Source organism: Sebastes umbrosus, unplaced genomic scaffold, assembly GCF_015220745.1.
Source record: "Sebastes umbrosus isolate fSebUmb1 unplaced genomic scaffold, fSebUmb1.pri scaffold_127_arrow_ctg1, whole genome shotgun sequence".
Classification (NCBI taxonomy): Eukaryota; Metazoa; Chordata; class Actinopteri; order Perciformes; family Sebastidae; genus Sebastes; species Sebastes umbrosus.
This window is the reverse complement of record NW_023618455.1, coordinates 28103-43301: the sequence shown is the minus strand read 5'-3', so window position 1 is coordinate 43301 and position 15199 is coordinate 28103. Positions and strand designations below refer to the sequence as shown.

General features: G+C 44.7%; 1 protein-coding gene across 2 annotated transcripts; it reads right to left on the bottom strand.

Annotated features, from left to right (window-relative positions):
* Window positions 1–358: 358 nt before the first annotated feature.
* On the bottom strand, window positions 359–13727 carry rcor1 (REST corepressor 1). Of its 2 annotated transcripts, XM_037762975.1 has the most exons (14): window positions 13540–13727; window positions 13272–13504; window positions 13136–13195; window positions 12031–12111; window positions 11904–11956; window positions 11645–11806; window positions 11428–11546; window positions 10325–10403; window positions 7965–8015; window positions 3965–4111; window positions 3664–3741; window positions 2295–2352; window positions 1500–1753; window positions 359–719 (listed from the first exon to the last, which is right to left on the bottom strand). In XM_037762975.1, exons 2-14 carry the CDS (start codon window positions 13477–13479, stop codon window positions 675–677), a joined length of 1395 nt encoding a protein of 464 aa, XP_037618903.1. In that variant the 5' UTR covers window positions 13480–13504; window positions 13540–13727; the 3' UTR covers window positions 359–674. The 2 variants fall into 2 exon arrangements, with proteins under 2 accessions (XP_037618903.1, XP_037618902.1); XM_037762974.1 differs by having other exon boundaries at window positions 13272–13727.
* Between the last annotated feature and the right edge of the window lie 1472 nt (window positions 13728–15199).

Below are 15199 nucleotides of genomic sequence, written 5' to 3'. Positions count from 1 at the left end.
GTATATATATTTATAATATATATATAATTATAAATATACATTATATATATTTATATTATATTATTTATATATATAATTATATATAAATAATTACGTATATATATATTTATATACAATTATATATTTATAATATATAATTCTATGTATATAATTTTATGCATATACATAATTATATATATATATATATAAATATTTATATATATATATGAATATATATATATAAATATAAATATATATATATATATATAAATATTTATATATATATATGAATATATATATATAAATATAAATATATATATATATATATATAAATATATATGTTTTCATGTGTTTGAGTAGAGACAGAAAAGCAACAGAATGATTTATTGATGAACTTTGGTTTTATTGTCACGCCCCCCCGACCTGAGTGACATCATCAAACATGGCCGCCCCTCCAGAGATTAAAAACACGAAACATTGTTACAATAGAAAAACAGGCCCCGCCCCCTTTTGATTGACAGGTCAGGTCTGGCTTTTGATTGGTCCAGAGAGAGCAGTGATGTCGGGTTCATGATGGTTCAAACCTCATACCCGACCAATAAGAGTCCAGCACACAGGAAATAGAAATAAAATAGAAATAAAATAGAAATCAACTCATGATGACATCATAAAACTAGAGGGGCGGAGTCAGAGAGTCAGGAGGCCAGAGGCTTCTGGGAGTCTACCGGAGAGGACGAGTCCTGCAGAGAGTAGAAACACAGTAGAGTTACTACACAGTAGAGTCACAGACATCACAGTTACACTGGAAGGTGTGAAAGACGTCTAATCCTACATCACAGTTACACTGGAAGGTGTGAAAGATGTCTAATCCTACATCACAGTTACACTGGAAGGTGTGAAAGACGTCTGAACCTACATCACAGTTACACTGGAAGGTGTGAAAGACGTCTGAACCTACATCACAGTTACACTGGAAGGTGTGAAAGACGTCTGAACCTACATCACAGTTACACTGGAAGGTGTGAAAGATGTCTGATCCTACATCACAGTTACACTGGAAGGTGTGAAAGACGTCTAATCCTACATCACCGTTACACTTGAAGGTGTGAAAGACGTCTGAACCTACATCACAGTTACACTGGAAGGTGTGAAAGACGTCTAATCCTACATCACCGTTACACTGGAAGGTGTGAAAGACGTCTAATCCTACATCACAGTTACACTGGAAGGTGTGAAAGATGTCTAATACTACATCACAGTTACACTGGAAGGTGTGAAAGATGTCTGATCCTACATCACAGTTACACTGGAAGGTGTGAAAGATGTCTAATCCTACATCACAGTTACACTGGAAGGTGTGAAAGACGTCTGATCCTACATCACAGTTACACTGGAAGGTGTGAAAGACGTCTGAGCGCAGGTGTTTATTAAAAGAATCAGCTTCCATCATCAATCACACAGAGTTAGAGCAGACAGAGAGGATTCTGGGATTTGTAGTAAACAAGAACATTTGTCCTCACCTCCTTTGTCTCCCTGGCAATGACCTCCTCCTCCTCCTCAGCAGGACACTCCTCCATCTTGTCCTCCATCTTGTCCTCCTCTAGCCCTCCCCCGTCTCCCCCCTCCATCCCGTGTTCGGCCTCCCACTCCTGAAGAACCTCGTCCAGGTTAAACCTCCGTCTGTAGTTCACCAGGAAGTTCTTCACCTGAACCACCGACTTGTTACCAATCACATCTGAGATCGCCTGGAAGTCCCGCCCGTACTTCCTGATGGCTGCATGTCATTGGACGGGAGGGAGAGAGTCACTGACAGAAGTTTAATTAAAGTGATCAAGGATTAATTAATACAGGTGTGTCAGTTCACCTGGTTACAGGTAGTTCAGGTGTCTCAGTTCACCTGGATACAGGTAGTTCAAGTGTCTCAGTTCACCTGGTTACAGGTAGTTCAGGTGCGTCAGTTCACCTGGTTACAGGTAGTTCAGGTGTCTCAGTTCACCTGGTTACAGGTAGTTCAAGTGTCTCAGTTCACCTGGTTACAGGTAGTTCAGGTGTCTCAGTTCACCTGGTTACAGGTAGTTCAGGTGCGTCAGTTCACCTGGTTACAGGTAGTTCAGGTGTCTCAGTTCACCTGGTTACAGATAGTTCAGGTGTCTCAGTTCACCTGGTTACAGGTATTTCAGGTGTCTCAGTTCACCTGGTTACAGGTAGTTCAAGTGCGTCAGTTCACCTGGTTACAGGTAGTTCAGGTGCGTCAGTTCACCTGGTTACAGGTATTTCAGGTGTCTCAGTTCAGTTTCAGGTAGTTCAGGTGTTACCTTGTACAGCCAGCAGCTGCTCCTCTGTGGTCCAACGAGTGTTAAACTTCTGATTCACCTAAAACAAAAAACAACATGAAGACACAAAGAGAAACCAACAGGCAACCAGCAACACCAATAGACAACCAGCAACATCAACAGGCAACCAGCAACACCAACAGACAACCAACACCAACAGGCAACCAGCAACACCAATAGACAACCAGCAACATCAACAGGCAACCAACAACACCAATAGACAACCAGCAACACCAATAGACAACCAGCAACATCAACAGGCAACCAGCAACACCAACAGACAACCAACACCAACAGGCAACCAGCAACACCAATAGACAACCAGCAACATCAACAGGCAACCAACAACACCAATAGACAACCAACATCAACAGGCAACCTGCAACACCAATAGACAACCAGCAACATCAACAGGCAACCAGCAACACCAACAGACACAACCAACATCAACCAGCAACACCAACAGACAACCAACACCAACAGGCAACCAGCAACACCAATAGACAACCAGAAACATCAACAGGCAACCAGCAACACCAATAGACAACCAACAACATCAAAAGGCAACCTGCAACACCAATAGACAACCAGCAACATCAACAGGCAACCAGCAACACCAATAGACAACCAACATCAACAGGCAACCAGCAACACCAACAGACAACCAACATCAACAGGCAACAAGCAACGGACAACCAGCAACAGCAAAAGGCAACCAGCAACTGACAACCAGCTGCATCAACAGGCAACCAGCAACACCAACAGACAACCAACAAGACCAACAGGCAACCAGCAACAACAACAGACAACCAGCAACACCAACAGACAACCAGCAACACCAACGGATAACCAGCAACACCAACAGACAACCAGCAACACCAACGGATAACCAGCAACAAGTGCTGCTGTGTCTCTGTGTTGTCGTGTCTCTGTGTTGCCGTGTGTCTGTGTTGTGTCTGTGTTGCCGTGTCTCTGTGTTGTCTCTGTGTTGTCGTGTCTCTGTGTTGCCGTGTGTCTGTGTTGCCGTGTCTCTGTGTTGACGTGTCTCTGTGTTGCCGTGTGTCTGTGTTGTCTCTGTGTTGTCTCTGTGTTGCCGTGTCTCTGTGTTGTCTCTGTGTTGACGTGTCTCTGTGTTGCCGTGTGTCTGTGTTGTCTCTGTGTTGCCGTGTGTCTGTGTTGTCTCTGTGTTGCCGTGTCTCTGTGTTGTCTCTGTGTTGACGTGTCTCTGTGTTGCCTCTGTGTTGTCTCTGTGTTGCCGTGTCTCTGTGTTGCCGTGTGTCTGTGTTGTCTCTGTGTTGCCGTGTCTCTGTGTTGTCTCTGTGTTGCCGTGTCTCTGTGTTGCCGTGGTTACCTCAGGTTGTCTGAACTCGTCGACTCCTGAGCTGATTTTCTCCTTCAAAGACCCATTTGACTGTTTAATGCTCTGAATCTGAAACACAGAGAGACAGGTGATCAGAGAGACAGGTGATCAGAGAGACAGGTCCCTGTCTATTGATGGAGACCAGTTGACAGACAGACAGGTGATCAGACAGACAGGCCCCTGTCTATTGATGGAGACCAGTTGACAGACAGACAGGTCATCAGACAGACAGGTACCTGTCTCTTGATGGAGACCAGTTGACAGACAGACAGGTGATCTGACAGACAGGTACCTGTCTTTTGATGGACACCAGTTGACCGTCCAGGTGTCTGATGAGTCCCTGAGCCGACGAAGACGACAGCGAAACGACGTCCTGCTGATTCAGGAACATTCCTCTGGGAGGACGTTTCTTCAGCCGCTGGGACGCCTTACTGCCTGTCTGAGGGACACAGAGAGAGACAGACAGGTTACTACCACCCACAGAGAGACAGACAGGTTACTACCACCAATAGAGAGAGACAGACAGGTTACTACTGCCTGTCTGAGGGACACAGAGACACAGGTTACTACTGCCTGTCTGAGGGACAGACAGACAGACAGACAGGTTACTACCACCGATACAAAGAGACAGACAGGTTACTACCACCGATACAGAGAGACAGACAGGTTACTACCACCCACAGAGAGACAGACAGGTTACTACTGCCTGTCTGAGGGACACAGAGACAGACAGACAGGTTACTACCACCTGACTAAGAGAGAGAGACAGACAGGTCACTACCACCTGACTAAGAGAGAGAGAGAGACAGACAGGTTACTACCACCTGACTAAGAGAGAGAGACAGACAGGTTACTACCACCAGACTAAGAGAGAGAGAGAGACAGACAGGTTACTTCCACCTGACTAAGAGAGAGAGACAGACAGGTTACTACCACCTGACTAAGAGAGAGAGAGACAGACAGGTTACTACCACCTGACTAAGAGAGAGAGACAGACAGGTTACTACCACCTGACTAAGAGAGAGAGAGACAGACAGGTTACTACCACCTGACTAAGAGAGAGAGACAGACAGGTTACTACCACCTGACTAAGAGAGAGAGAGAGAGACAGACAGGTTACTTCCACCTGACTAAGAGAGAGAGAGAGAGACAGACAGGTTACTACCACCTGACTAAGAGAGAGAGAGAGACAGACAGGTTACTACCACCTGACTAAGAGAGAGAGACAGACAGGTTACTACCACCAGACTAAGAGAGAGAGAGAGAGAGACAGACAGGTTACTTCCACCTGACTAAGAGAGAGAGACAGACAGGTTACTACCACCTGACTAAGAGAGAGAGAGAGACAGACAGGTTACTACCACCTGACTAAGAGAGAGAGACAGACAGGTTACTACCACCTGACTAAGAGAGAGAGAGAGAGAGACAGACAGGTTACTACCACCGGACTAAGAGAGAGAGACAGACAGGTTACTTCCACCTGACTAAGAGAGAGAGACAGACAGGTTACTACCGCCTGACTAAGAGAGAGAGACAGACAGGTTACTACCGCCTGACTAAGAGAGAGACAGACAGGTTACTACCACCTGACTAAGAGAGAGAGACAGACAGGTTACTTCCACCTGACTAAGAGAGAGAGACAGACAGGTTACTACCACCTGACTAAGAGAGAGAGAGAGAGACAGACAGGTTACTTCCACCTGACTAAGAGAGAGAGAGAGAGACAGACAGGTTACTACCACCTGACTAAGAGAGAGAGACAGACAGGTTACTACCACCGGACTAAGAGAGAGAGACAGACAGGTTACTACCACCTGACTAAGAGAGAGAGAGAGAGACAGACAGGTTACTTCCACCTGACTAAGAGAGAGAGAGAGAGAGACAGACAGGTTACTACCACCTGACTAAGAGAGAGAGACAGACAGGTTACTACCACCGGACTAAGAGAGAGAGAGACAGACAGGTTACTTCCACCTGACTAAGAGAGAGAGAGAGACAGACAGGTTACTACCACCTGACTAAGAGAGAGAGACAGACAGGTTACTACCACCTGACTAAGAGAGAGAGACAGACAGGTTACTTCCACCTGACTAAGAGAGAGAGACAGACAGGTTACTACCACCTGACTAAGAGAGAGACAGACAGGTTACTACCACCTGACTAACAGAGAGAGACAGACAGGTTACTACCACCTGACTAAGAGAGAGACAAACAGGTTACTACCACCTGACTAAGAGAGAGACAGACAGGTTACTACCACCTGACTAACAGAGAGAGACAGACAGGTTACTACCACCTGACTAAGAGAGAGACAGACAGGTTACTACCACCTGATTAAGAGAGAGAGACAGACAGGTTACTTCCACCTGACTAAGAGAGAGAGACAGACAGGTTACTACCACCTGACTAAGAGAGACAGACAGGTTACTACCACCTGATTAAGAGAGAGAGACAGACAGGTTACTTCCACCTGACTAAGAGAGAGAGACAGACATGTTACTACCACCTGACTAAGAGAGAGAGACAGACAGGTTACTTCCACCTGACTAAGAGAGAGACAGACAGGTTACTACCACCTGACTAAGAGAGAGAGACAGACAGGTTACTACCACCTGACTAAGAGAGAGACAGACAGGTTACTACCGCCTGACTAAGAGAGAGACAGACAGGTTACTACCACCTGACTAAGAGAGAGAGACAGACAGGTTACTACCACCTGACTAAGAGAGAGAGACAGACAGGTTACTACCACCTGACTAAGAGAGAGAGACAGACAGGTTACTACCACCTGACTAAGAGAGAGACAGACAGGTTACTACCGCCTGACTAAGAGAGAGACAGACAGGTTACTACCACCTGACTAAGAGAGAGAGACAGACAGGTTACTACCATCTGACTAAGAGAGACAGACAGGTTACTACCACCTGACTAAGAGAGAGAGACAGACAGGTTACTACCACCTGACTAAGAGAGAGAGACAGACAGGTTACTTCCACCTGACTAAGAGAGAGACAGACAGGTTACTACCACCTGACTAAGAGAGAGAGACAGACAGGTTACTACCACCTGACTAAGAGAGAGAGAGAGAGACAGACAGGTTACTTCCACCTGACTAAGAGAGAGAGACAGACAGGTTACTACCACCTGACTAAGAGAGAGAGACAGGTTACTACCACCTGACTAAGAGAGAGACAGACAGGTTACTACTGCCTGACTAAGAGAGAGACAGACAGGTTACTACCACCTGACTAAGAGAGAGAGACAGACAGGTTACTACCACCTGACTAAGAGAGAGACAGACAGGTTACTACCGCCTGACTAAGAGAGAGACAGACAGGTTACTACCACCTGATTAAGAGAGAGACAGACAGGTTACTTCCACCTGACTAAGAGAGAGAGACAGACAGGTTACTACCATCTGACTAAGAGAGACAGACAGGTTACTACCACCTGACTAAGAGAGAGAGACAGACAGGTTACTACCACCTGACTAAGAGAGAGAGACAGACAGGTTACTTCCACCTGACTAAGAGAGAGACAGACAGGTTACTACCACCTGACTAAGAGAGAGAGACAGACAGGTTACTACCACCTGACTAAGAGAGAGAGAGAGACAGACAGGTTACTTCCACCTGACTAAGAGAGAGAGACAGACAGGTTACTACCACCTGACTAAGAGAGAGAGACAGACAGGTTACTACCACCGGACTAAGAGAGAGAGAGAGAGAGAGACAGACAGGTTACTTCCACCGGACTAAGAGAGAGAGACAGACAGGTTACTTCCACCTGACTAAGAGAGAGAGACAGACAGGTTACTACCACCGGACTAAGAGAGAGAGACAGACAGGTTACTTCCACCTGACTAAGAGAGAGAGACAGACAGGTTACTACCACCTGACTAAGAGAGAGAGACAGACAGGTTACTTCCACCTGACTAAGAGAGAGAGACAGACAGGTTACTTCCACCTGACTAAGAGAGAGAGACAGACAGGTTACTTCCACCTGACTAAGAGAGAGACAGACAGGTTACTACCACCTGACTAAGAGAGAGACAGACAGGTTACTACCACCTGACTAAGAGAGAGAGACAGACAGGTTACTACCACCGGACTATGAGAGAGAGACAGACAGGTTACTACCACCTGACTAAGAGAGAGACAGACAGGTTACTACCACCTGACTAAGAGAGAGACAGACAGGTTACTACCACCTGACTAAGAGAGAGAGACAGACAGGTTACTACCACCGGACTATGAGAGAGAGACAGACAGGTGCTATTCAGGTGTTGTTACCTTTAATCCAGAAACTGGTTTGACCTCTGACCTCTCTGATCCAGAACTCACCTGAAACAAGACCAGGAAGTCATTAAAAAAACAGTCAGTCAACAGTCAACAGTCAACAGTCAACAGTCAACAGTCAACAGTCAGTCAACAGTCAGTCAACAGTCAACAGTCAGTCAACAGTCAACAGTCAGTCAACAGTCAGTCAACAGTCAGTCAACAGTCAACAGTCAGTCAACAGTCAGTCAACAGTCAGTCAACAGTCAGTCAACAGTCAACAGTCAGTCAACAGTCAACAGTCAGTCAACAGTCAACAGTCAACAGTCAGTCAACAGTCAACAGTCAGTCAACAGTCAGTCAACAGTCAGTCAACAGTCAGTCAACAGTCAGTCAACAGTCAACAGTCAGTCAACAGTCAGTCAACAGTCAACAGTCAGTCAACAGTCAACAGTCAGTCAACAGTCAACAGTCAGTCAACAGTCAGTCAACAGTCAACAGTCAGTCAACAGTCAGTCAACAGTCAGTAAACAGTAAACAGTAAGTAAACTATCAGTAAACAGTAAGAAGTCAGTCATCAGTAAACAGTATGTAAACAGTATGTAAACAGTATGTAAACAGTCAGTAAACAGTAAACAGTAAGTAAACTGTAAACAGTCAGTAAACTGTAAACAGTCAATAAACAGTAAGTAAACTGTAAACAGTCAGTCAACAGTAAACAGTAAGTAAACAGTAAACAGTCAGTAAACCGTCAGTCAACAGTACAGTCAGTAAACCGTCAGTCAACAGTCAGTCAACAGTAAACAGTAAACAGTAAGTAAACTGTAAACAGTCAGTAAACAGTCAGTAAACTGTAAACAGTCAGTCAACAGTAAACAGTAAGTAAACTGTAAACAGTCAGTAAACAGTAAACAGTAAGTAAACTGTAAACAGTCAGTAAACAGTAAACAGTAAGTAAACTGTAAACAGTCAGACAACAGTAAACAGTCAGTCAACAGTAAACAGTAAATAAACTGTAAACAGTCCGTAAACTGTAAACAGTCAGTAAACAGTAAACAGTAAGTAAACTGTAAACAGTCAGTCAACAGTAAACAGTCAGTAAACAGTAAACAGTAAGTAAACTGTCAGTAAACAGTAAGAAGTCAGTCATCAGTAAACTGTAAGTAAACTGTAAACAGTCAGTAAACAGTAAACAGTAAGTAAACTGTAAACAGTCAGTCAACAGTAAACAGTAAACAGTCAGTAAACAGTAAACAGTAAGTAAACTGTCAGTAAACAGTAAGACGTCAGTCATCAGTAAACTGTAAGTAAACTGTAAGTAAACTGTAAGTAAACTGTAAACAGTCAGTAAACAGTAAACAGTCAGTAAACTGTAAACAGTCAGTCACCAGTAAACAGTAAGTAAACAGTAAACAGTCAGTAAACAGTAAACAGTAAGTAAACTGTCAGTAAACAGTAAGAAGGCAGTCATCAGTAAACTGTAAGTAAACTGTAAACAGTCAGTCACCAGTAAACAGTAAGTAAACAGTAAACAGTCAGTAAACAGTAAGTCAACAGTAAACAGTCAGTAAACAGTAAACAGTCAGTCAACAGTAAACAGTCAGTAAACAGTCAGTCAACAGTAAACAGTAAGTAAACAGTAAACAGTAAGTAAACAGTAAACAGTCAGTCAACAGTAAACAGTAAACAGTCAGTAAACTGTAAACAGTCCGTAAACTGTAAACAGTCAGTCAACAGTAAACAGTTAGTCAACAGTAAACAGTAAGTAAACAGTAAACAGTCAGTAAACAGTAAACAGTCAGTAAACAGTAAGTAAACTGTAAACAGTAAGTAAACTTTAAACAGTCAGTTAACAGTAAACAGTCAGTAAACAGTAAGTAAACTGTAAACAGTAAGTAAACTTTAAACAGTCAGTCAACAGTAAACAGTCAGTCAACAGTAAACAGTCAGTCAACAGTAAACAGTAAGTAAACTGTAAACAGTCAGTCAACAGTAAACAGTCAACAGTAAACAGTCAGTCAACAGTAAACAGTAAGTAAACTGTAAACAGTCAGTCAACAGTAAACAGTCAGTAAACAGTAAACAGTCAGTAAACAGTAAACAGTCAGTAAACAGTAAACAGTAAGTAAACAGTAAACAGTAAGTAAACTGTAAACAGTAAGTGAACAGTAAACAGTCAGTAAACAGTAAACAGTCAGTAAACAGTCAGTAAACAGTAAACAGTAAGTAAACTGTAAACAGTCAGTCAACAGTAAACAGTCAGTAAACAGTAAACAGTCAGTAAACAGTAAACAGTAAGTAAACAGTAAACAGTCAGTAAACAGTAAACAGTAAGTAAACTGTAAACAGTCACTCAACAGTGATCAGTAGGTTACCTCCTTCTTGTCCTCTTTATTTGGATCAAACTCAGAGTCACTGGGAGGATTCACGTTTCTGTCCTCAACTTCATCGTCGCTGAAACACGTTTAAATTATTATATATTATATTTAAAAACTTCACAGGACACACATTTATACAGGTGTATACAATGTTACCTGTAGTGTTACCTGTAATGTTACCCGTAATGTTACCTGTAGTGTTACCTGTAATGTTACCTGTAATGTTACCCGTAATGTCACCTGTAATGTTACCTGTAGTGTTACCTGTAATGTTACCTGTAATGTTACCTGTAGTGTTACCTGTAATGTTACCTGTAATGTTACCCGTAATGTTACCTGTAGTGTTACCTGTAATGTTACCCGTAATGTTACCTGTAGTGTTACCTGTAATGTTACCTGTAATGTTACCCGTAATGTTACCTGTAATGTTACCTGTAATGTTACCTGTAGTGTTACCTGTAATGTTACCTGTAATGTTACCTGTAGTGTTACCTGTAATGTTACCCGTAATGTTACCCGTAATGTTACCCGTAGTGTTACCTGTAATGTTACCTGTAGTGTTACCCGTAATGTTACCTGTAGTGTTACCTGTAATGTTACCTGTAATGTTACCTGTAGTGTTACCCGTAATGTTACCCGTAATGTTACCCGTAGTGTTACCTGTAATGTTACCTGTAGTGTTACCTGTAATGTTACCTGTAGTGTTACCCGTAATGTTACCCGTAATGTTACCTGTAATGTTACCCTTAATGTTACCCGTAATGTTACCTGTAGTGTTACCTGTAATGTTACCCGTAATGTTACCCGTAGTGTTACCTGTAATGTTACCCGTAATGTTACCCGTAGTGTTACCTGTAATGTTACCTGTAGTGTTACCCGTAATGTTACCCGTAATGTTACCTGTAGTGTTACCCGTAATGTTACCTGTAATGTTACCTGTAGTGTTACCCGTAATGTTACCTGTAATGTTACCTGTAGTGTTACCCGTAGTGTTACCTGTAGTGTTACCTGTAATGTTACCTGTAGTGTTACCTGTAATGTTACCTGTAGTGTTACCCGTAGTGTTACCTGTAGTGTTACCTGTGCAGGTGTGAGCTCACCTGTCGTCTCTCTCTCTCTTGTGTTTCCGGGTGTGTCGGTCCATCAGACTCGTTTTACTGCGACTTTTCTTCCAGGAGTAATAGAACCGAACCAGACTGGCCATCGACTTGTCAGGCAGCTACACGGAGAGAGGCACTCTTTAATTTGAGTATATATACTACTCTGGTCTGTACTGGTCACAGTGATGTAAACAAACTGGTTTCCGTGGTAACGAACCATCTGCTGGATGCGGTGGAAGCTCTTCCCGTGGAAGCTGAAGGCCTGTTCGAACAGGACTCTGTCCTCCACCGTCCACTCGTCAGGAAACGGAGTGAAGTTTGGCAGGTCGGCCAGAGATTTCTCAATGTTGTGTTTGTGCCAGAAGAGCATCCCCAGAGCCTGACACACAGAGATATACACTAAACATATTATATATATATATATTATATATATAGAGATATTATATATATACTAGAGAGAGTTAAAGCAGTCCAACCTGCTCCATGTTGTAGCCGTGCTTCTCTTTGGCGATGGCGATGTACTCGTCCACTGGAACAGAGAACACACTGTAAACATCTGGATCAGCAGGTCAGAATGTAGACGTTAAATCTGCTGTTTCTTACACTGAGTCTGGTTCAGACAGCTGGAGGGGATCCACACCAACATGCCCAGGTTCTCTCTGAGCTGAGCCGCCTGGGACACCTCTGAGGACACACACACACATTTACTCACCATTAACACTAAATATAAACTGGGAAAAAAGTAAGTAAACTTGTGTTTGGTGTATTATTTCTCTGTTGTTCCAATGCTAATGGTCATTGTATTCTACATGGTTGAAAGCCTGTTTATTGACCTTCACAATGATGTCACACTTGTAAGGATCATTTGTGGGATGAGCAGCACAGCTGATGATGTGGGGAGCGCCCAAGAAAAATTTGCCGATGCTCTGCCGATGGTAAACAGTGTATTCTCATAAGGCTACCAGGAAGCCTGCAATGACTGCCCTTCACCGTCAGGCCCGTTGGCGCTGGTGTCGACAACACAGACAATGGAATCTGAACATGTGGGGGAATGTCATGTTCAGTGATGAGTCCAGGTTCTGTCTGCCAAAGTTGGATGGCAGGGTCAAAGTATGGAGACGACGTGGAGAACCAGCATGAGGAGGAGGTGCCAGGCTGTTGTGGCTGCGTATGGATCTTCCACCGCTACTGAGGCTCCTGACGGTGGATTCAATCAATCAATATGTCTTGTTTGTTCCTTGTTACTGATAGAGAGTTCAATCATCCACCAAACAACTCACAACAAGAGTCAACACCAACAGGAGAATACACTGTTTACCATCGGCACCGGGGCTCCACACATCATCAGCTGTGCTGCTCATCACACAAATACATGATCCTTACAAGTGTGACATCATTATGAAGGTAAATAACCAGGCTTTCAACCATGTAGAATACAATGACCATTAGCATTAGCATCACCATTAGCATTGGAACAACAGAGAAATAATCCACCAAACACCAGTTAATAACTTGTTTTTCAGTTTATATACTATATATCTATATTAACAAAATAACTATTTTATTAACAGATACTCTCATATAGAGGACAGTTGTCAGAACTGGGACCAGTAGAGGACTGGACCAGGTCTGGTCCGCTCAGCAGTATGGTGTGTTGTTCGAGGCTACCTCTCTGCCTCCAGGCTGCTGAGCCTGTTTAGACTCTTACCCGGGTCAAACTCCGGAACCACGGCCTGGTACTGCAGTCCGACCCGCATCCCTCCTCCACCTGCACACACACACAACAGGAGTCAGTAGTAGTACTGAGAGTACTCGGTAGTACTGCGGTGTTCGAGGCTACCCACCATGCTCCTCGTCGCTGCTGGTTCCGGAGCTTCCTTCCTCCCAGCAGCTGTTGGTGTTGGTGCTGGTTCCGTTCCCGGACAGACTCTTCCCTCCGGGGTTCGCTGCTCCGGTCCCGGTCCCGGTCCCGCTGCTGGCTGTCGGAGCTCTGCCTCTCCTCTTCCCTCCGGGAGCAGCAGCCTCCGGGTTCCGCTCCAGCATCGCCGGCATGAGGAGGCTAACTGCTAACTGCTAACTGCTAGCTCCTAACAGCTAACTGCTAACTGCTAACTCCGGCTAACAGCTACAGCTGCTAACCGAACCGGATAACTGGACTCGGAGCTGAGCTCAGGGCTCGGTCCGAAACAGAACTGAACCCGAACCCTTCTGAGACGGGAACGATCCGTGAGATGAAGCTAGCAGCTAACAGCTAGCAGCTAACAGCTAACAGCTAGCAGCTAGCAGCTAACAGCTAACAGCTAGCAGCTAACAGCTAGCAGCTAACAGCTAACAGCTAGCAGCTAACAGCTAACCACTAGCAGCTAACAGCTAACCACTATCAGCTAACAGCTAGCAGCTAACAGCTAACCACTATCAGCTAGCAGCTAACCACTATCAGCTAACAGCTAGCAGCTAACAGCTAACCACTAGCAGCTAACAGCTAACAGCTAGCAGCTAACAGCTAACCACTATCAGCTAGCAGCTAACAGCTAACAGCTAGCAGCTAACAGCTAACCACTATCAGCTAGCAGCTAACAGCTAACCACTATCAGCTAGCAGCTAACAGCTAACCACTAGCAGCTAGCCGCTAGCAGCTAGCAGCTAACAGCTAACAGACCCGGTACTGCAGCTTCAGACAACTGAAGTTGCGGAACCATCAGCCGGAACCGGAAATAACCAGCACGAGCCTGAGTATTGATCAGAACCGGCAAACCTGATCAGAGATCAGCAGAGACACGAGCTGATCGATCACTGACGAGGAGCACGGAGCGCGTGTGCGTTTGCGCGCCCGTGCCTGCGCGTGTGTGTGCGTGTATGTGGTCACTCATCAAACAACAATAAAATCATCAGATATTAACAATAATAATTCATATTATCATTATTATCCTCCCACAGTGTCCCCGGGGTCTCAGGTTTCCTCCCACAGTCTAAAGACATGCAGGTTAGTGTGGGTTTACTCCGGGTCTCAGGTTTCCTCCCACAGTCTAAAGACATGCAGGTTAGTGTGGGTTTACTCCGGGTCTCAGGTTTCCTCCCACAGTCTAAAGACATGCAGGTTAGTGTGGGTTTACTCCGGTTCTCAGGTTTCCTCCCATAGTCCAAAGACATGCAGGTTAGCGTGGGTTTACTCCGGGTTCTCAGGTTTCCTCCCACAGTCTAAAGACATGCAGGTTAGCGTGGTTTTACTCCGGGGTCTCAGGTTCCCTCCCACAGTCTAAAGACATGCAGGTTAGTGTGGGTTTACTCCGGGTCTCAGGTTTCCTCCCACAGTCTAAAGACATGCAGGTTAGCGTGGGTTTACTCTGGGTTCTCAGGTTTCCTCCCACAGTCTAAAGACATGCAGGTTAGCGTGGTTTTACTCCGGGGTCTCAGGTTCCCTCCCACAGTCTAAAGACATGCAGGTTAGTGTGGGTTTACTCCGGTTCTCAGGTTTCCTCCCACAGTCTAAAGACATGCAGGTTAGTGTGGGTTTACTCCGGGGTCTCAGGTTTCCTCCCACAGTCTAAAGACATGCAGGTTAGCGTGGGTTTACTCCGGGTCTCAGGTTTCCTCCCACAGTCTAAAGACATGCAGGTTAGCGTGGTTTTACTCCGGGTTCTCAGGTTTCCTCCCATAGTCCAAAGACATGCAGGTTAGCGTGGGTTTACTCCGGGTTTTCAGGAATCATCCCACAGTCCAAAGACATGCAGGTTAGCGTGGGTTTACTCTGGTTCTCAGGTTTCCTCCCACA